Source organism: Clarias gariepinus, chromosome 14 (genome assembly GCF_024256425.1).
Source record: "Clarias gariepinus isolate MV-2021 ecotype Netherlands chromosome 14, CGAR_prim_01v2, whole genome shotgun sequence".
In the NCBI taxonomy this organism is placed as follows: domain Eukaryota; kingdom Metazoa; phylum Chordata; class Actinopteri; order Siluriformes; family Clariidae; genus Clarias; species Clarias gariepinus.
In genome coordinates, this window is record NC_071113.1 from 9409727 (window position 1) to 9431374 (window position 21648).

At 38.9% G+C, this 21648-nt stretch overlaps 2 protein-coding genes across 2 annotated transcripts in view; one reads left to right on the plus strand and one right to left on the minus strand.

Moving 5' to 3' along the window:
- phyhiplb (phytanoyl-CoA 2-hydroxylase interacting protein-like b) overlaps window positions 1-6985 on the plus strand; it is a 25364-nt gene extending 18379 nt beyond the window's left edge. Inside the window, exons 2-5 of the mRNA XM_053512221.1 lie at window positions 238-434; window positions 706-880; window positions 1715-1836; window positions 3505-6985. Of these exons, the coding sequence (XP_053368196.1) occupies window positions 238-434; window positions 706-880; window positions 1715-1836; window positions 3505-4038 (1028 nt within the window). The 3' untranslated portion in view covers window positions 4039-6985. The remainder of the gene's footprint in view (window positions 1-237; window positions 435-705; window positions 881-1714; window positions 1837-3504) is intronic.
- Window positions 6478-21429, minus strand: fam13c (family with sequence similarity 13 member C). The gene is made up of 10 exons (XM_053512220.1): window positions 21035-21429; window positions 16274-16466; window positions 15871-16012; window positions 12109-12190; window positions 10326-10525; window positions 9852-9935; window positions 9633-9728; window positions 8479-8663; window positions 7018-7119; window positions 6478-6592 (listed from the first exon to the last, which is right to left on the minus strand). The coding sequence occupies exons 1-10, from the start codon at window positions 21201-21203 to the stop codon at window positions 6478-6480; spliced, it is 1368 nt and encodes a 455-aa protein (XP_053368195.1). The 5' UTR covers window positions 21204-21429.
- Between the last annotated feature and the right edge of the window lie 219 nt (window positions 21430-21648).

A 21648-nucleotide genomic window follows, 5' to 3' on the forward strand; every position in this document is an offset into this window, starting at 1 on the left:
TCTGGACATCTGTGTACATACATTTTGTCTATATGTGCTGAAAAAAGTAATATCATTGCATATGTGTGGTACATTATAAGCAATATTCAAACCCCAGCTGGGTTTTGGATTGTTTAGCACCAACTGTTCCAAAGCAGAAGCGTACACAGAGAGAGTTCTCAAGCTCACAGGGACCTCTTTATATCTTTAACAATCTCCGTCTCTATAATACCCTCTCTCTGTTTTCCCTTCTCGTAGGAAATAAGTCCCAGGACAGTGGCATTGCAGAGATGGAGGAGCTCCCTGTTCCTCAGAACATTAAGATCAGTAACATTACGTGTGACTCCTTCAAGATCTGCTGGGACATGGATTCCAGAGCCAAGGAGCGCATTACACACTACTTTATTGACCTTAACAAGAAAGAGAACAAGAATGCCAACAAGTTCAAGCACAAGGTATATATAATTAATGCCATTGTAGGTGAGCGTTTTTCTTTCTCCGCTTATTAAAGATGAACCTTTTCAAAAGGCAAGTGGAGATGAATCAGATTTTATTAGAAAGTGAGATGGAACAGATATAATGTATTATGTATTAATGTATTAAGTATGATTACATAGAATACAACAGGTTAAATAAAAAGATTAATTAATGATAGAAAATGATTAGTAATAAGGAAATACTTTGAATATTTAATGAATACCGTGTTTTGCCCTCTGGATGTCACAGGATGTACCCACTAAACTGGTAGCAAAAGCAGTGCCTCTGCCCATGACGGTCAGAGGCCACTGGTTTCTGAGCCCACGTACGGAGTACACTGTAGCCGTCCAAACAGCCTCCAAACAGAGTGAGGGCGATTACGCCGTCTCCGAGTGGAGTGACGTTGTGGAGTTCTGCACAGCCGGTGAGAACAAAACATATACTCGCATAAACATATTATTTCCTTTCATTATAACATACTGTGTATATATAGTCAATGATCAGAAATACTGTACAAATCCACAGTTCTTTAGATGAGACGCTTTCCTTGTTTTACTTCAGTTTCAAGTAGCACAACTGTATCTTGCTAAAAAACGTTTTTCTTGCCTCTTTCCTTGACTCTTTTACAGTCAAAAGGTTAAAAGCACCCGATCATAGGTTTTCTTTATTGTCACTATTGTGGCAATTTTTGGAACATTAAGGAATAACTTAACACTAGCGAATAACACATACGGAATGAGGAAATGTTTTTTGTTTTGTTTTATTCATTTTCAGGAGGGTATATTTTTTAATCAGGTTCATGAGGGTGCTAAAACATTTAAAATCCTCACACTGTCTGAACACTTGTTGGCAGCTTGTACTTGTTTGCCGAAACAAATTAACTTGTGCTCATTTTGCACAATGAGGGCCAATGTGTGTTGCCAGTCAGTATGTCTCCTGAATTTAATCACTGTAATATCCGTGACTTTTTATTTTATTAATTTAAATCATTACAAATGTCTATGCAAGGACTTAAATGTTCATGTAACAAAATCATCTGTAATATTTATTCATTATTTAAAAGGGGATGTTTTTTTTTTCCTGAGAGGCATTTAAGCATGAAAGAACCTTAAATGGCAACAATTTATAAACCTAGTTATCTCTCAGTTATAGAAGAATAATTTGACAGTGTTTATCCGTGGTGTCTGTTGCTATGGTTTCATCTCATTACTGAGAATCATTTTGACTTCTTTCCATTTTTTTTCCGTTTTACTCCCAGATTACTCCACGGTCCATCTCACACAGCTGCTGGAGAAAGCCGAGGCTATCGCAGGCAGAATGTTGCCATTCTCTGTGTTCTATCGCAACCAGAACAAAGAGTACTTTGACCATGCAAGGCATGTAGATCTGCTGGTTTTTACCAAAATACTAATACTTTCTACTACTTTTATTGAGTTAAGATATTGCCAGATATACCCAGTTTTTGGAGGATAAAAAGGAAAATAATAATAAAAGAGAACATTTTATTAGATTTTTCCCAATCCAGATGTACTAATTTAATCTTAACTACATTCTCTGTGAACATTAATAAGAAGCTTTCTACACAAAATGTGCCTCCTCTCTGTATCTTTGTCATTTTGATCCACTTTGAACTCTCATTCCAAATTAACTACTAGTATGCGTATTGGTCACATACTACTAATAACACTAATGCACTGTAAATAAGCACAGGTGGTGTTATGACTGAAAATGAATGAATCGCAACTCCTTAGGCATCATTTTGCATCACTATATAATATTGAAAAACATGTGTTGAATTTAGCACCCTGTCCAGGGTGTACCCCTACCTCATGCCCTAAGTCTCCTGGAATAGGCTCCAGGCCTAGCGATATACAGTAGACGATGAGTGAGTGAGTAAATGAGTGTTGAACGTAGCCTAAATGAGCCATCTCTACCACTCGGTTGAGGCATGTTTAGCTATGCTATATACATCTTTTAAATTGCTTGAATCTAATGCCCAAAAACATTTGTGCTCTTGCACACACTAATACACAAGAACAACTAGGCGTCTATAATTTTTTTATATTTTTGTTTGTTTTTGCCTTGACACTTTTACCATAAAGCAACATCTCAACTGTTTGGATGAGGCCTATACTGGGGTCGTCGAAACAGTTAAGATGTTGCTTTATGGTGAAAAATTTATTGTAAATTAATGTAACATCCTTTCCAAAGAACAGCCAATGTTTTTTTTTTTTTATCCCTTTACCTTTTTGTTAGTAAAGATTTTATAGGGTAAGTCTCATTATCATTAAAATCAATTTATGACATACCAAGAGTGCACAAGCTCCATCCAAAGTTTTTCTCTAAAGGCCCACTTTTCACAGTGTCATCAATACGTGTAAAAACATGAGCAGGGCAACTTGAAGGTGAATGACTTTTGATTTGTTGATGCGTCCTCGTTCTTTTATGCTTGCGAAGACTATAAAATGATCAAAGGGTGTGAAACGGTCGGGTTCTGCAGACGAAGTTAATGGAGCCACCAAAAACGCTCTATTTAAATCTGCCAAAAGGGGAAAGTAGAGAAGAAATGAGATGTGAGAAGCACCTTGGAATCTAATTAGCTCCATTTACCTTCCACAAAAGAGTCCCACAGGGACCTGTTAGTGGCACTTGGCTCAGACAGACTTTATGGAGAGGTCTTAGCTGTTTACATCGGCTGCATTTCAACCTCTTTTCCCCTCTTTCTCTGCATCTCTGTTACATCTCTCAATCACAGATTTACAAGCCTTGTTCTCTGATCATTCTTTGCTATACGATTAAATACTTCCTTCAGTGCTACTAGTTGCTTAACACTAAAGTATGCGATCCATTTAAACACATTGCATTACATCACATGGGCCTTTCGCAATTAGATGTTTGAGTTGTAATTGACGGATTATTGAAGTGCAGCTGTTTGGGTCTTTCTTGGCTTTTCTATAATTAATGAGTAAAGTGTAATACGTTAATATGCAAAATGGAGAATTGCTAGGATTACATATTTACATATAAATGCACCCTTGTTGCAGTGAGGCACAGGAAAACAAGATGCTGCCGTCGGTGAAGGACAACAGCGGCAGCCACGGCTCACCCATTAGCGGCAAGCTGGAGGGCATCTTCTTCAGCTGTAACACCGAGTTCAATACGGGCGCCCCACCACAGGACTCACCGTATGGCCGTTTCCGCTTCCAAGTTGCAGCCGAGGCTCTCTTCAACCACGATACCAACCTGTACTTCGCCGATTTCTACTGCATGTACACGGCATACCACTATGTCATCCTGGTTCTGGCACCACGCGACTCACCAGGCGATGAATTCTGCAAGCAGAGGCTCCCCTTGCTGGATAGCGGCAACAACCGGTTTCTGACGTGTGCTGCGGATGAAGAGGGTCACCTTTCTTTCCACCATGCACAGGACATCATCCTTGAGGTGATATATACAGACCCGGTGGACCTGAGTCTGGGTTCGGTGGCTGAGATCAGTGGGCACCAGCTCATGAGCCTGTCTACCATCAACGCCAAGAAGGACCCCAGCTGCAAGACCTGTAACATCAGCGTTGGCCGCTAAATCCCTGTTTAAATTCCCCTTGGTGTCCAGTTCTGTTCTCCTGTTTTCCTTCCATGAGCTCTTTTCTTTAACTCTCATTTAATAACCCTTTAGGAGACTCAAGCCTCCTCAACAGCATGTGTCTCTCAGCTTTTTACCAAACACTCATCTGTTATTGAGTAGGACTATACAGTTCCGTAGCCCTATTTTTCTATCTACTGTATGTCCGGATGCATCATTAGGATTACCCTTGTGTCTGTCAAAAAAAAAAGACATTTGCTTCTTTAATCCTTATCGGCTGTGAAACTTTAAACCATGTTTTAGAGTTACAATGTTATATTTTGCCAAAGGAAAAAACATAAAGTAGCATCCCGATCGAGCCGATAATGTAGCTAAATATACTGTATAACAAAGCTATATAAGCGTGTATTAATATCACACAGTATTCGAATCATTCTAGAGATCGTAGCAGACATCTCTGCAGCATGATTCTGAAATCGGAATTGAAAAACGATGACATCAGCACTTCTTTGATCGCTGTTCTGCAGTGTTTCATGTTATTTATTCAAATCGTAAAACCTATTATACTGTGTTTGACACATAATAAACATGCCAAGTAGTAGAAATAGAAAAATATTTATTTTTAAACCAGTTTATAGAAAACAGATGGAATCAGAAGAAGTGCACAATACTGGGGACTTTGGGACAGGAAATGGATGCACACTAGAGCGGAAAGAATTTCTCAAAACTCAAATTTGCACAAAATCTACTGCATAAACCAATGCAAAATTAACATGCACTAAAAGATATCGTTCAAACAGCGAAATATTCATCGGGGCTGTGTACGTACGTCGAATTCGGCCTGAAACACGGCAAACATGACACCGAACAAACCACACTTGATTGTAGAAGATCTCAACAATTCAAAGTCGGCTGGCATGCAAGACACAAAACACGACTGTAATAAGTTGTCGCGGTCGAAATGGCGAAACAATGTTGGTTAGATCCATCATCGATTGTTGAAGGGAAATCCAAGGCTTTTTTTTTTTTTAACTTCTTTTGAGTGTCTTACACTTTCAGACCATAAAAAAGGACCGTTGTGCTTTATAGTATAGCATAGTTACATTTTAAGTATATATATAGACTACTGTGCAAAAGTCTTGAGCGCTCTCGTTTTATTATATTTTGCTCCCAAAGAGCCAGACGTTCACGTATTTTTAATGTAGTCTTGAGGAATAGTTTTCCAGGCTTCCTGAAGGACTCATATTTTCGGTCCAGTCCCTGTACCTGAACAGTTTCAGAGGAATGTTTTTTGTTTATTAAGCCACATAGTGACCTAAGTATCACTCAAGAATAATCTAATAATAAAAAGTCTACCTTAAGGCATGAGGCGAGAAGAAACAGGTGCTGATGATGACAGATGATCAGGCTGGTGATTAATATACTAAATGGTGAAACAGACGAGAGAGGAAATGAGGTTGCTGATGTTACGGGGGTTTTTTTTAATCTATCTTTAGGCACTTTTTCACAGATGTTTCTATTTCTTTACCTGGATCCACATTATTTAATTTAATAATTTAATATGAAGAAATGAGGCACGGCTCAGAACTTTTGCACAGTATCCCTTAAAAAAAATCCATTTCATCTTTCACATTTATGCCAAGAGGCTTCTAAATGTGTCACAGTCTTCAGTTCATTTCATTATAAGTGAATAAAAAAAAAAGTATAATAGAGTGTAATAGAGGGACACATTCACAATAGGTCACTATAGTTCACATTGTATATCAGTTGTCACTAATACAAGCGTTTCTGTGCTTCAGCACACAGCTGGTGAGTTTGCATATGATTAAAAATCTAAGTGCTCTGGGTTTTAGCATAAAAGTTTGGCATTTGCTCACGACAAAAATCCACCCCCCTTGTCTTGCGCCCTGAGCATTATGGTCTGATCGTCTGAGAGCACACTGTCATTTTGTTTCAAATTACATCAGAATGACAAAAAACTCAGAACAAGAAACCAAGAAAATTGCATATTGATTCAGGCTTTGGTTAACAAAAAGACAAAAAAAAAAAAAAACAATATAAAGTGCCATATTTTATCTTCTTTCTTTATATATATATATATTTAAGACACATGATGTTTTTAGTCTCTGCTGAGTTTGAAATGAAGAATGAGCACAAAACAGAGTATTTACATGTTACGCCATGCAGTAGCCATGTAAGGCTTTTTTTCCTTTCTTTTTTTTTTCTTTTTTTTGAGAGATAGATCAAACCCTGTGTCTGGGATGTTTGGGCTGCTCAATGTTGAATTAGTGTTAAAGTGCATTGTAGTGGTACGATCATGGCACAAGCATGTAATTTGTAAGTAAAAACATGGTTTGGTCCAAAATGTCTAGATCTGTATTGAAAGGCAAACCAGTATACAATCTCACAAACACACACACATACACACACGTGGATAGTCTATGTGGTTTCCTGTTTGCTAAGTAGAACCTCCAGCAAGCGCAGTTTGGCTTTCAGGCTTTTGTACTCTTGGTATTCTTCTGTCATGGGAATCCGGTCATCCTTTTGCGCAGTCCTTGTGAGATCGGAAAGCAGAAAAAAGGGGGAAAAAAATAAAGAAGGAAAAATTAATAGCGACCTTGTGAGTCCATTTACGAAGTGAAAATAACCCTTGTGTTGCCTTATTGAAATAGTTTTGTACATCAGTGGATATGAGCTAAAAGAAACTAGATTTTATTTTCTGCTGAACTTTTGAAATACTACAGTATGTACAGCATCGGTGTGTGTTTCTTTGGTGCATTGAGTTGTTTTCCTTTCGTCTTTGCCAATTCTTTTTTCTCAACCGTGTTGATGTATATTAGGCAAACTATACCGAAATGCCTAGAGTGTATCTTTTTCTTTCTCCTGCTGTTCATGTGTTACAAACACCAAATGTAATATACGTATTCATTAAAACATGTTAACACCACCTCAGTGTGTCCCCTTGATTGTGTCCCCTACCTGCCCATCTGTCTGAAGAACTGATCCTCGAACTCCCTGATGGCTTTCCGTCTCCTTTTCTTCTCCACGCGAGTCTCACGCAGGCACTGCAGCAACTCAGATCTGCAAACCGTTACGGTTAAGCATTAAAAAAAATCTTAACAGGCTCCATCTGAGAGATTAAGATGATAATCTTACAACAGTTCTTGAGAGCACTGTAGGGCTGTGGTGAAGGTGTTAAACTACTGAACGGAAGGTCCCGAGTTCAAAGCCCAGCACCACTGAGTTGCTAGTCTCAGGCCCTTAACCCTCAACTGCTTAAATGTGTAAGGAGATAAACGTAAGTCGCTCTGGATAGGGCGTCTGCCAAATGCAGTAAATGCGAATTATTCAGGATCTATTAAAAATGTACAGCTTATTTAATTATCACTTAAGATTTGCAAGATTTTTTAAAAAATCTTTTAATCACACTGATTTTTTTTTTTTATATATCATTTTTTTCATCAGAATTATCCTGTACTATACTGTAGGTTATATACACAAGGGTTGTACTGAAATAAGTTGGCATAACGTTTTTATTAACTGATATACAGTAGGTTGTTCAAATTACACATGTCGGTAATGTTCCTGTTCCTCTACACATAGGTACTACTGAACATAGTCTCGATTACGAGTGATGCACCTAGTAACATTCAGACATTACCCTGTGACTACTGACTAGTCTATTACTACTGACTAGGTATGAGCGTACCACCTGTAGTATTATAAAGAAATGGCACAATTTCACCACCCCAATTGCAAACATACATAAATTACAAATAAATTTGCACAGTCAGGTGCACACTGCTGCTAGAAAGTAAGATTTCCTGAATTTGTATTAATAAGGAGGTCCTCCATGTTAAGTTGAGAAATCCCAAACCCAGGGCCAGGAAATAGGCATGAGGGAAATAAGAGGAGGTGGACGCAACCATGCAAAGTGGTGGAAACTTATTTTCCGCCTTTGCATCAACTGAATGTGCTTTTTGTGGCTTCCTGATAAGAAACATTTTAACAGCTTGAAACATAATCTTCTTATTGGATTTACTGTAAAGACATTAGCTCTGTTTAGGTTTTCCGTACTCTTGAGTACCACTTCATTTAAGAGCAGTATTGAACGACTGAAATAAAATGAATTAATTTACAAAGGCTTATAACAGACAACAGTCACAAGGACTGCTTCTTTTTCTAATATTGAACTGGTCTGAACTGGAATAACCCCTTATGTAACTATGCTCCAATTCATCATCATGTGTCGAACGTAAGCCTGGAAAATCCCATAACATTACCATATTGATAAAAATACTGACTCAACATTTCTTACGCTTTTAATCTTTATAAATATTCTTTTTAGTTGTCAGGGAGGTCTTGAATTCTATTCTCCTATAAACATTGGCGTAAGTGAAGTGTTCCTGTACATGCTCATAACACTGAGGTGCGTCCAACCTGGAAGCAGCGTGGAGGTTGGACATGTTGAGCGCAGGCTGTCGGACCGCTTTCACCTCATCTAGGGGGGAGACGAACGCTGTGTCACTCTCCTCATCCTCATCTTCCTCCATTGATTCTGGGGTTGGTTGTCGGGGTGGCTGAGTTTGCTGCACGTACTCTTCATCAGATCCTTCCTCTTCCTCCTTAAGCCCAAGAATGAAAAGCAATTAGTCTGCAGCATTTCAACTCTGTCATTAGTTAAATGTGGGAAATTAAGAAAAGGTGCAAGTCTCTATACTATGTATGATCTGAATGCTGCTTGAATTATGCTTTAGCACTGATTTCATTTAACCAAGGTTGGGGTCCGTGTGTGCATGTTTTCCCCATGCTTTGGTGGGATCCACAGTTTACTCCAGTGTCTTCCTATAGGCCAAAGACATATATAATAGGCTAATTGGTGATTACAATTTGCCTGTAGTGTGTGCGAAGTATTGGAACCATGTCCAGGGTATACCCCATTTAGTGCCCCAAATCCCCTGGGATAGACTCCAGGCCTCCCACGACCCTCATCAGGATAAGTTATATAGAGAACGAGTGAGAGTGAGTTGAATTTTGGAACCTAAGGATGGAACAGCCTTATGGAAATACCAAAACAGAGTCAAGTTTAACTTACCCACTCTCTCACTTATTGTCTAACCGGTGTTTATCCTGTATACAGCATCACAAGTGGACTGGAGTCTATTCCAGGAGACTTAGGGCACAAGGTGGGGTACACCCTGGACAGGGTGCCAATACTAAGGGCAATTTTGGGGAAAACCAATTACCCTAATCTGCTTGTCTTTTGACTGTTGAAGGTAACCGGAGTACATGGAGGAAACCCAACAAGCTCAGGGAGAACATGCAAACTTTATGCACACAGAGGCAGGAATCGAGGCGAGAGTGCTAACCACGGCCAAGTTTGACTTACTTGTTAGGAAAAATACCTTCATATTTATTCATTAAAATAAATCATGAATGGACAAAAAATTTTGGCTTTTTTTCTATATATAGTTTGATGTCATTTTCAATCCCTGAAAATTTCAGTTCATTTCAAATTTAGGCAGCAGAATCAGTGCAGTGTCGATTGTATTATTATGTGGTTTATTCTGATCGCTTGGCAAAGCTGCACGTACGATGGTGGTTATGGTGGGACTGGAACACAGCAGGTGCTTGACCATCTGGTATCTGTCATAAAGTGGCTTCACCAGGTTTCTCTCCTGCCTGTTGTCCTGAAAAGAAATAAATACATTCATTAAAGATAAAAGGATTAGCACAAAGCCTAGCGAAATGTTCCTTTAGCTTTCTCTTGCAGTGCTAATATTGAAATGTGTTGGTGGTGAAAAGGGTCTTACAGGGCGTCCATGCAGGCTTTCAAAATACAGCAGGCATTTCTGTAGAGTGAGTTTCTCTAGCGCCATCTGCCTCTGGGTCATTTCCTGAGAACACAAGTTCAGTAAGCTCAAGCATGGGGTCGGTTTGAAATATTAATTAAAATCTGGAGAAATTATTTGTTTGTAATAAACACAGTGACTGATTTGTCTAATTCACATAACATAATTAATATATAATTAGTGTATATATATATACAGTATATAAATCCCCAAAGTCTTCATTTTAATAAGCATCGTTAACATAAATATAAAGACGATAAGATCTAGATAATATTATTATACACATTTTTCTTGGAATGATGTTGCTATAATGTGACATCACTGTGACCACTAGGTTAGTTATTTTTAGATAATGAGTGTAACATTAAGGTTAATGATCTTATCCTGTTCTGGTCTGTGAACATGTGAACAGAATGCAGCCACAGATGGCCTCACCTTCATGTTGTCTGGGAGGCCAAGGGCCTGGCGTTTCTCCCTCAGTCTCTTCAGCAGCATGTCCACCGTCTCCTCCAGAGAGGGTTTGTGTTGCTGCTGCTCCGGCGCCTCATGCAGGCCGTTTGCGTATCTACAGGTGCTTGTGGGCTCGTCGTTCTCTTGGCCGCGTGATTCCTCCACTGACTGCCTCAGCTTCAGTTCTAAAAAAACAGATAAGAACAGAAAATAAAGTGATTAAAAATCTGACAGATGTCTAACTTTAGACAAATTACATTAGTTACAAGGAGTTAAAAAGGTCTAATTTGGGACAATATGTATAAAATCACTTCTTGGGTTTGATTATTACTGCCCATGTTCTGCTTATTATTTAGTGCAGCTAAGTAGAACAGAATTATTATCAGGCTCTAGCTGAAGTTATTGAGTTTTTTTAAGTTTTTCCTTTTCTGCAATATTTTGTATAATATATCCAGAGTGGTGGCACAGTGGCTTAGTGGTCAGCACTGTCGCCTTGCACCTTCTCCCCGTGCTTGGTTGGTTTCCAACAGTCCAAAGACATGCAGATTCTGCTAACTGGCATTCCCAAATTGCCCCCCCTTTTAACAACTATCACTGCTTGTGAACACTTTATATAGCCACCTGGTTGTCCTTCAGGGCTTGTCTACTAAATTTTTACTCACTTTTCCTTGGGAACAAAACATAATTAACTGATTCATTACTCTGGATATGTTTTTCAATTAGATATCAACAAGTATATATACCCTGCCCTTATTTCTCTGCATAATCCCCTGCTACACCCATGCACTTATCCCAGGTTTTCACCAGTGCTTGAATACCATTAAAGTAAAAAGCTTTCTCAGTACACCAGAACCATGATTAGCCTGCCTGTTCAACATCTGCAACGTTGGCCTCCCAGGAACTCGTTTAATTGACATTTAGGCATTTGGCAGACGCTCTTCTGTAAAGCGACTTACATTTTTATCTTATTATACATCTGAGCAGTTGAGGGTTAAGGGCCTTGCTTAAAGCCCCAATAGTGGCAACTTGGTTGTGGGGTTTGAACCTGGGAACCTTCCGAACCGTAGTCCAATGCCTTAACCACTGAGCTACCTCTGGCCCCTTTTTCATTGTTTAATGGCCCAAACATGTGGAAATGGCTTAGAGCAAAGTCAGGACTCTACGGGGATGTGGCAATAACTTCCAGCTAAGTTCCTATAATGTGCAATTGGTGTTGGTGAACAAATGTGTACACAGTTCCTACAGACAGATGTGTTTTTTTCCCAAGTTGCTGACAAGTAATCCATGGATTTACAAGGGTGAGATGTTCCACTCGCTAAATGCTTACAAGAATGAGTGCACTGGGCTCTGAGCCACCTCGGCCGGGATCATCATTTATAGATATACTGGCTTCTTTAAAACGTTTGCACTATTTACTATAAGAGTTTCATCACCGTACTATGCTTGAAGTCTTCTGTAAATGTCAATCTTCTGTAAATGTCAAGACATTTTATGCCTTCATTTACAAGAAATTTCATCACACATTTCAGTTTGACTTAAACCCCCTTCTCTTGTATCTACTCTTGTGTTAAAATGCCCTAAAATAAACTTAATATTACTACTGTATTCGTAGTTATAAGGTATTAGTAGTATATATACTCAAATTAATAAGTGGTTTTTTTTTTTATCTAGCCCTCTAGTATCTATATTTAAGATACTTAAATATTGCTTTAAGCAAATAACTATGATCAAAAGAGCTTCTGCATATGAACCGTTGAAGGTTACTAACCTTTGAGTTGCTTGCGAGACTTGGCCAGTTCACTCATGAGCTTGAATATCTCTGGATTAGCAGACTTGTCATTATGTGAGGGCTGGAGTTTAAAAAAAAAAAAAAGGAAAGAAATTAAAACATAAATCAAACTTCACAATCTGGTACACCCTTACAAATGACTACATCCTTATTTATTTTCCAGTACAGTAATATGATCAGTAAGTGTGCAGGCTGCATATTGTATGTGAGGCCTATGTAGTAAGGTGCAGTAATTCTTTCTACCACCAGATGGCATCAGTAAGAGAAAAAAATACATGTACGAGTGCCTGATTTATATACAGGGATGTTCCATGACCTTTCGAACCCTTTTTTATGTGTATGTGAATACTGAGCATCACAGGATTATCTAACACACCTATGGCATTATCCTGATCTTTTAGTCCTGTTCTAAACCGTGTCTGGGTAAGGAATTTGCACTCAGTATCTAAAGAATTAGTTTAGATGTTACCTGGTTATCTGGTTATCTTCTGGTTACCTGTACATATCTAGCTCCCACCCTACTTTCTGGTATAAAGGTAAAGATTCTTGCACAATTAAAAAATTCCAAGCTCCGTAAACAAATAAAATAACATATAGTTAGATAAAGGTCACTACAATTTTTTTTAAAATGTACCAGTTTATAGCAATATATCAGTTTACATTGCAATTACCTCTGGAAAAAAAAAATAATTAATGCAAATCAGTCATTTATTTTATACAACTTTACTGTAAAAAAAAAAAAAGAAAGAAAGAAAAAGAAAAAAAAAGACAAGGGGTGTTCAAGTCAAACCAGGACTTTAAATTGTGCAGAATAACAAAACTAAAAACTGCCTTTATTTACATTTACATTTAGGCATTTGGCAGACGCTCTTATCCAGAGCGACTTACATTTTTATCTCATTACACATCTGAGCAGTTAAGGGTTAAGGGCCTTGCTCAAGGGCCCAACAGTGGCAACTTGGTGGTTGTGGGATTTGAACCTGGGATCTTCCGAACTGTAGTCCAATGCCTTAACCACTGAGCTACCCCTGGCCCTATTTCTCTATATAAACATATAATATATAATACTACATTAATGCACTTATTCCAGCATTTCACTAATGCTCGGATAGCATCAAAGTAAAAAAATTTTAGTCTGCCTGCTTCACGTCTGAAACCCTTCTTATCCTTCAATAGTTCAAACATGTGGAAATGGCTTGGGGCGAGGTCAGGACATTTGCATAATTTGAACGTTTTATTGCAGCGAAGCATCTCCTCACTGTATTGTGAAGACTGTAAATGTCAATCAGCTTTGTAAATTTATGAGAAATTTCATCACAGTCCCAGTTTGACTTGATATATTAAGTAATGACAAGATTTGGGGTGTTTTGGTTTTTTGTTCTTTTTTTTTTCTCTCCCATTTTTGTTATACCAGATTGACCGTGATAAACATGCTAAGCTATACACTATAATTAAAGGATTTCAAATCTTTATCTTTTCTCTCTTGGTGCTGCAGTCTTTCTCTACTTCTAAAAGTGGAAAACACTCTAAAGCAAGATGGGTTACATTTGAACCCGGTGTTGTTGCTGTAGTTTATGCTTCTTCACCTTTTGAAAACTGAATTAGCATGAACAAACAATGCTAACAGAGAGTGTAGCACTGATGTACACTGGTTTCAGGGTGTAAAAATGTAATGAATAATAATATATAATATAAAAGAAATATATATGTATTTAAAAATATTTATACTTGACAAACTTTTGTTGTTTTGTTGCTCTTATAAATGGCACTCAGTTGTATGCTAGCACTGTAAGGGGGCACTGATGTCACGCTAGTTAGCAATGCTAGTTATGTTGCACGTTGTTGTTTTTTCTGACAAAAAAGTATAAACAAAAACTCAGGGCCGAATCTTAAATATGGTTAATTCAATAATGTCTCATGTGTTTTAGGCAGGATGTAAGCAGTCATGGTAGGAAAGAACTATTGGATAAAACTGGGTGTATGGTTTAACAGAAGTGAATAGAACAACTTCCTCTGCTCATCTTGAATTTAAGGCTCTTCATTGAACTTACTACAGTGAAACACCACTGTCTAGGATACCTTCTAGTCTTGTTGCAAAACCCATTTGACCCACCTGTTCTGGTCATGTTTTAAGCTAAAGAGCTTCTGGTCATCTATATTCATGCGGGAATAGCGACATGTCTTCGTCTCTCTATTACCTCACTGAATAATACTACTTGGATGAAAAATCATCAGCATGGTACAATTATATTTCTAAAACTAGAAAAAAATGAATAAATACATCATTAAAGGAGTTTTTTTGGACAGTTGGGAATCTGATAAACACTGTGGCGTAGTGATTAGCACTGTCACCTTGCACCTCTAGGATTGAGGGTTCGATTCCCACCCCGGGGTCTGTGTGCGTGGAGTTTGCATGTTCTCCCAGTGTTTAATGAGTTTCCTCCCACAGTCCAAACACAGGTGGATTAGGCTAACTCGCATTCCCAAATTACCCGTATTATGTAAATGAGCATCTGCCCAGGGTGTACCCCATCTCGTCTCTTAGGATAGGCTCTAGGCCCCCACGACCCTGTATACAGGGTACAGCGATATAGGTGACGATGAAATATATCAGAATATTGGATTTTTATTTTTTATCTGATATTTAAAAAACTGTTTATTAAGACTCTTTAAACTGTCCCAAAGTAAATGTGAGTATATCCTGCATAATTAAGGCAATGTTTATTGGAAAGATCTAGTCGTTCCCAGCTCTAGTACTGGAGAGCCCCCAGCTCTGCAGATTTTAATGCTTTTTCAGCTCCCAGCACACCTTGATTTAACTAACTTCCTAATTAACAGCCTTGAGTGAATAGAAGTGGGTTTGTTGGAGCAGGGATAACACTAAAATATGCAGGGCAGAGGGTTCTCTAAAAACAGGGATGGGAATGGATGCTTTAGGACATCTAATAGGCATTCACATTAGAGCAAAACTCCATAAACATTACTGTCTATTAAAAATATCTCTTTAGTTTACCCATCTACATTTTTAAAACATTATAAATGTGAGGCTGTTTGAATATCAGTTTTTTCACTTTTCCACCAGCACGTATTTATGTAACATATTGACTTTTTGTAACCTTTTGTGTTGGTTGGTTGATTGGTTTCTTTCTTTCTTACTTTCCTTCTGTGTACTTAATAGTTGCTTGGGTGTTTTAGGTTAGGGTGTATATGTGTGTGTGCATACTAGTCATTGTTATTAGTAAGGATATTTAGAATCAATGCTTTCAGTGTTGACGTGCACAGGAAAAACAACATTTTTGGTTTGTAAGATCGTGCATCCCATGAACCATATCTCCTGTGTTTGACGTCAGAGTGTGATGTACTTGGCTAGAAGCTTTTTCAGGCTTCTGATTCACTAACATGGCTTTATGGCTAAGGCTTTGTCTCCGTCTGTTGGTTTGGCATCTTTGCACTTTCATGTGGATGATTTTTTATTTATATATATATGATTTTTTTAGCACGAAAGAGGAAAATAATGCTTTCAAAAATATGTGTATACATGTGGCCTGGTCCTAAAAGTCTTCAGCCTAACTGCAAATAAGCTAGCCACAGCTATAATCAGAGTTATATGTGCTTGGTATTGTAAGATTTTCCTATGCTGGTGGTCAATTTTTAGCACATGTGAACATGTAATTTCTTAGTAATATAATTTGGGGATTGTTTAGAACTGTAAAAAGATGCTACAAGCTGCCAATCTCGTACCTTGTAGTTCATTTCTTGTTCAAAGCGTTCTTCAAACTTGCGTATCCTTCTCTTGAGTGTTTGGATGTGTTTAGTGAGTAATGGGATAGATGGTGCATCTTTAGCATCATCAGATGTCTCTGGTCTAACCATCCCACGAGGCCTGAGAGAGAGAAAATGAGACAGTCATCGGTTAATACTTTATCTGCTGAGGCATAATAAAGAACAAAACATTGTGTGAACATTGAAATAAGCTTACACAAACCCAAACAAGATCCTGAACTTCCAAAATCCCCCAAACAAATTTGACTTATCATTTCTGGTATGTTATGATTGTGCTTGTGTGTGCATAAGACTAAAATGCTATGTGGAAAAGCCACTGGTGTGAACGTGTGTGAGTGTGTGTATGTGTGTGTGCACATACAGGATGAGGTGCTGTGTGCAGGGAGGTGATGGTGCACTCTCGGGGTCGGTGTTGAAGCGCTGGCTGAGGCTGAGGCTGGCGCAACGTGGTGAGGGTAAAGGACTGTTCCCGTCCGTAATGTAAGAGATAAGGCGACTGGGACCAGGGTTCTGCTGAAGTTCATTGGTGCATTCGCCATCAGATTGCCTACGATCTACACACACACACACACACACACAAATAAGTTTATTCCAAAGCTTTAAATTAAGTGGCATTTTGACTTAACTTCACATTCAGAAGAAAAAAAATGCTCTTACTGCTTTGACTTCTTACATTTAAATTGCAATTGGTTTCCACAATGTGTAAGATGTGAAACTAGTAAGAGGTTTAATAAATAAATATCATGGGTAACACCATGAAGGCAGAGGGTAAAAGTACAAATGGTGTTCAAGTCAAATTGGGAAAGCGTAAAACCGACTGACATTTACAGAAAACTTCAAGCACAGCACTGTGATGAGACACTTAACAGCAGTAAAACGTATGAATGGTGCAAACATTTTAAATAAGCCCACACATCCGTGCATGACAATTCCAACTAAGCCCACTGCAGTTGTTCCTATCAACATTAACGGAGTGACTTATGGGAGAGACGTATCTGTCTGTGGGAACTGTACACACAATGTTTTACATTCAGTTATACATTACAGGTACCCGCTCCAAGGCATTTCCACGTGTTTGGGCCATAAAAAGGAGTTCTTGGGAGGTCAGTGTTTCAGACAAGGCAGTCCAATCATGACTCTGGTGTACTGAGAAAACTTTCTACCTTGATGGTATCCAAGCACTAGTGAAACACTGCAAGTGCATCAGTGTTGTAAAGGATTAGAAAGAGAAATAAATAGTTTTCCTGGTTTGACTTTAATTTTATGCTGCCTTATACAGTGTGTGTGTGTGTGTGTGTGTGTGTTTACTTATATCACTTATTTCACTTAGGCCATAAGACAAGATCAAATATTTTTTAGGAATTTATCTAAACAAGCCAAAAATTGTTGACTTTCACAGATTTTTGTTTTTATCACAGCAAGCATGTGATGTTTCTGAATATCGTATCATATTCATGTGTTATGTGTCTCAAATCTGGACAGCTAGTGCTCTTATTTTGACATTCTTTTTTTACTTCCTGGTCATGGCTATGCTCAACGTTATCCCAAACGCTTGTCTACCTTATTGCAGCCACCTGCTTCCTGTTTAGATTCTAATTAATTGTCTATATAAACCCTCATGGAGTTTAAAGCTTTGTGCTTGTACGTGAATTGTTGAGCCTTTAAAAAAAAAAAAAAAATAATAATAATAAAATAATTTTAATTATTATTATTTATTTAATTTAATTTATTATTATTATTATTATTATTCTCAAGCCTGTTTTTCATTTGTGTTTGTTACCTTTTGGCTGCTTCCTGCTAAGTTTCCTAGAAAAATTATGGAGTGGTTGGTCTATGTTTCAAAGGCAGCACATCCTAAAGTGTTTTATTCCTCTTACACCAAAGTGATTATACTTATTATTTCTATTATTTCTATAGGAGTTGTCCAGCAAAGCTCTTTAATTTCTCTTATACTTTACCAGAAAAATATTCTCGAACTTTCCTGAACAAATCATGAGTTCTATATTTTTTCCAGCAGGATTTTTATCCATCCACATCATTAGATTTCGCAAATTCACACCAGTATATTCGAGCTATTTTCAAGTAGTGTATAATATTCACACTGTTCCCATACTATAGTCACCACCTACATTTCATACACAACACATAGGCCTGAGTGGGCTTGCATTACATCTCGCACACCTAAAATACTGGTTAAAACCAACTCCTATCTCCTGAGATGGATGCACATCTAAAATAAGAGGTTTGGCCTACAGTATTATTCCATAATTAACTCCGAGCCTTAAAATGGATCAACCAGGGTGGAGAAAACCAAAATGTTAAGGGAGCACAAAGATGAGTGAATATGGACTAAGTATTTGTATAAATATTTTAGTAGAGATAAGCCTGTGATTTCTTCTCTTATCTATCATATGAATGTTATTCATTTTCAATATAGAAAACAGGTTTACAAGTAAATCGGTTTAATAGATGTCTGGATCCACAGGCAAACATGTATTTAAACTCATACATTACAACAAATGGTGGAATGGTGGCTTAGTGGTTAGCACTTTCGATCTGTGTGCATGGAGTTTTCATGTTCTCCCCATACTTGTTGGGTTTCCATCGGGTACTCTGGCTTTCTCCCGCAGTCCAAAAACATGCAGATTAGGCTAATTTGCATTTCTAAATTGCCTGTAGTTTGTAAATGTGCGTGTGAATGTTGACCGGTGGTCCTACCAAGGTCCTATAAATGGGAATAGTCACCATTGGCCTTCACGGTCCTAGTGGACTACAGGAACAAACGCTCAGATTGACAGTTGTGATACTTGTGACTACGCTGAATGCAAGAACGCAGAATATTTCTTAATGTATCATAAAGAATTAATGTTACATGCAGAAATGCTCAGCCATTATCCTGGCCAATTCTGATAGACTACTGACTTTAGATAACTCCACAGAAAAAGGTTAAGTATTGTTACATCTTGTTCTATTCAATCTTCTACTGTTGGTTTCCAAGCTTTTTGGGTAAGGAATAAAAAGAAAAAAAGTAAAATAAGAAAAATACCTATGAATTTCCAATTTTGCATAATATGAGGGGTGTTCGAGTCAAACCAGGACTTTTTATTGTGCAGAATAACAGAACACAGTTATGCGAGTTAAAACTATCTGTTTTTCTCTATATAATCCCCTGCTACACTAATGCATGTATCCCAGTGCTTTACAATTGCTGGGATACCATCAAGGTAGAAAGTTTTCTCAGTACGGCAGAGCCCATGACCAGACTGCCTGCTTCACGTCTGAAAAGCTGGCCTCCCACGAACTCCTTTAACATGCAAGAGGTGTTGGTGAATGTTTGCGTGTACAGTTCCCACAGACAGATGTATCTCTTCCACAAGTTGGCAACAAATTTTCAAGGATCAGTTGAATGTTCATGAGAACGACAGCAGTGGGCTCCTCGGATGGGAGCGGCATTTAAGGACAGACAGCCTTTTATGAAATGTTTGCAAATCTTTTACGGTGGCTAAGAGTCTCATCACCGTACTATGCTTAAAGTCTTCTGTAAATGTCAATCAGTTTTACGCCTTCATTCAAAATAAATGTTATCAGTTTAACTTGAACGGCCCTTATACATAGCTTGTCCGAACAAGTGCATTTATGTTAAACCTGTTATTTGTCATGCAGCCAGCTGGTATTAAAGAAAAGTATACATGATCCTTTGGGTGATTGTTAGAGTAATTTGTATGAAGGAAGAATACGTTAAGCAAACTATGAATACTAGCCTCAAGGCCTTCGCAACTGTCACAGTAACTGTTCACAAATCCAGAAGTGTGGTTGTGGGTGCGGGTGTGGGTGTGCGTGTGTGAAAACCTGGCGAGTATCATCACAATTCTAAAAATACGCCATCAGCTTGGGTTATTCTCCGGGACTGCCATTGTGATGTGGATGGATTTTTAGCTAAACAAAAGACACATATCTGGTTCAAATACAAAAGTTGACCTAATCATTTGGTCCAGTCACTAGATTGAAGACAAATCTAGAAGGTTCCACACCTCGGTATGTGACAGCAACACAATGAAAATAAGAAATAAAACCAGATATAGATAAGAAACCATACATAATCTAAAATACAAGGAAAGATGATTGTGTGTGTGTGTGTCCTCGTATTCTTTGTACAAGCAACAGATTCACAGTTGTAATTACCTAGTGTTGCCAGATTGGCAGATTACCTCCTATATCAGGTTATTTTTATCCACAGAAGCCAGGGAAAATGGCCCTTAGTGGGTGGATATGATTTGGATTCATTTCCTGGTTTATAGAGATTTTGGAAAGCTGTCTTGGAGGGAAATAAAAGTCACTTAAAATCCACTCTGTAGTTATTTTCCAACTGCTAAAACATAGACTTTGTTTTTCTCAGCAGGTACCAGGTATGTACGAGGCATTCCCATGAGCGATCAGAGAAACATTGCTCAATTTGGGCTTTCAATCACAATCGAACATGAATGTTAAGCAGCAGGTAGAATGAGATTCCCTGGATGCATCCGTGCATGCACACACAGTGCGTATGCACTAACACACATGCTGTGAGTCATCAGATCTTTTCCGGTTCATGGCAAAAATGTAAGCAAAATCTTTGGGCAATCCCTGACCCTGATTTATGAGCTATAAATAAACCAGACAGGACAAGGCAAAAGAGAATTTAAGAAAGGAAAAGGAAATAAAAAAATCAACAGCAGAGAGAAAGAGAGAGAGAGAGAGAAAGCCATGCTGTGAGGAGGTGCGGCCACGCTGCCTATCCCTCCAACTCGCCGCATTATTAATAGACACCTGCGTGAAATGGCACCACGAGCCAAACACAAAAGCGGGTGGTAGCCACATCCTCACGAATCCCATGCTCATGCCTTTTGTTCTCTTTCTGTCAATCTCCTACAAATGAAGCAATGTGACATTAAGAGGTGAGTATGTTTGTGTGATGCCATGCATTTGTCCATATCGTGGCATATCAGACAGCATGCGTGACATTAGGAAGTGTGACATATAGAAATATAATACGTCACATCTTCCACCTGCATCGTGATGCTGAAAGGCGCACAGCTGCCTGACTGAGATGAAGTGCCAGATCAGCACGGTGAAGGTATACTACCTTGAGGGCTGTTCTCATCCCTCAGGCTGGTGCGTGTAGAGGGTTGTGTCTCGTCCCTGCCTCCCATGCCGGTTGGGCTTTCATCAGGAGAAGAATCCGGTGGCGAGCTGGCATCCTCCTCCAGAGCTTGGAGCTTCAACAGAGATCCCTGCAGGCAGAAGCAAAACATGCCAACGAGGTCGGGACGGAGGAAGAGGAGACTGAGCAATCCGCCGGGTGTCAGACGAAGAGATGGAGAGCTGGAATGCCGCCGCAGTTTCGCTCTCAGCCCTGCCTCTGCTGCGGCTCACATGCGTGTTCAAGAGGGGGTGTGTGTGAATCTACTCCGATCCTGTGAATGCTGCAGCAGCAGCTCCTACCCTTGTCTGGATTATTCATGCAGTGGTGGAAAAGAGTGTGTGTGTGTGTGTGTGTGTGAGAGAGAGTGAAAAATAAGAAGCGGGTGGGTGGAGGGGACTGTTAGCGTCAGCAAGCCCTAGGGCAGGCCGGATGAGACCGGCTGAAGCGATAGGACAACTGGTTGGAGTGAGGGGTGTGGGAGTGAGCAGTGCATGCGTGGGGTAAGAAGGCGAGGCGGGGGTTTCTCAGGCGTGGCATGGAGGTTTTTCCCGCAT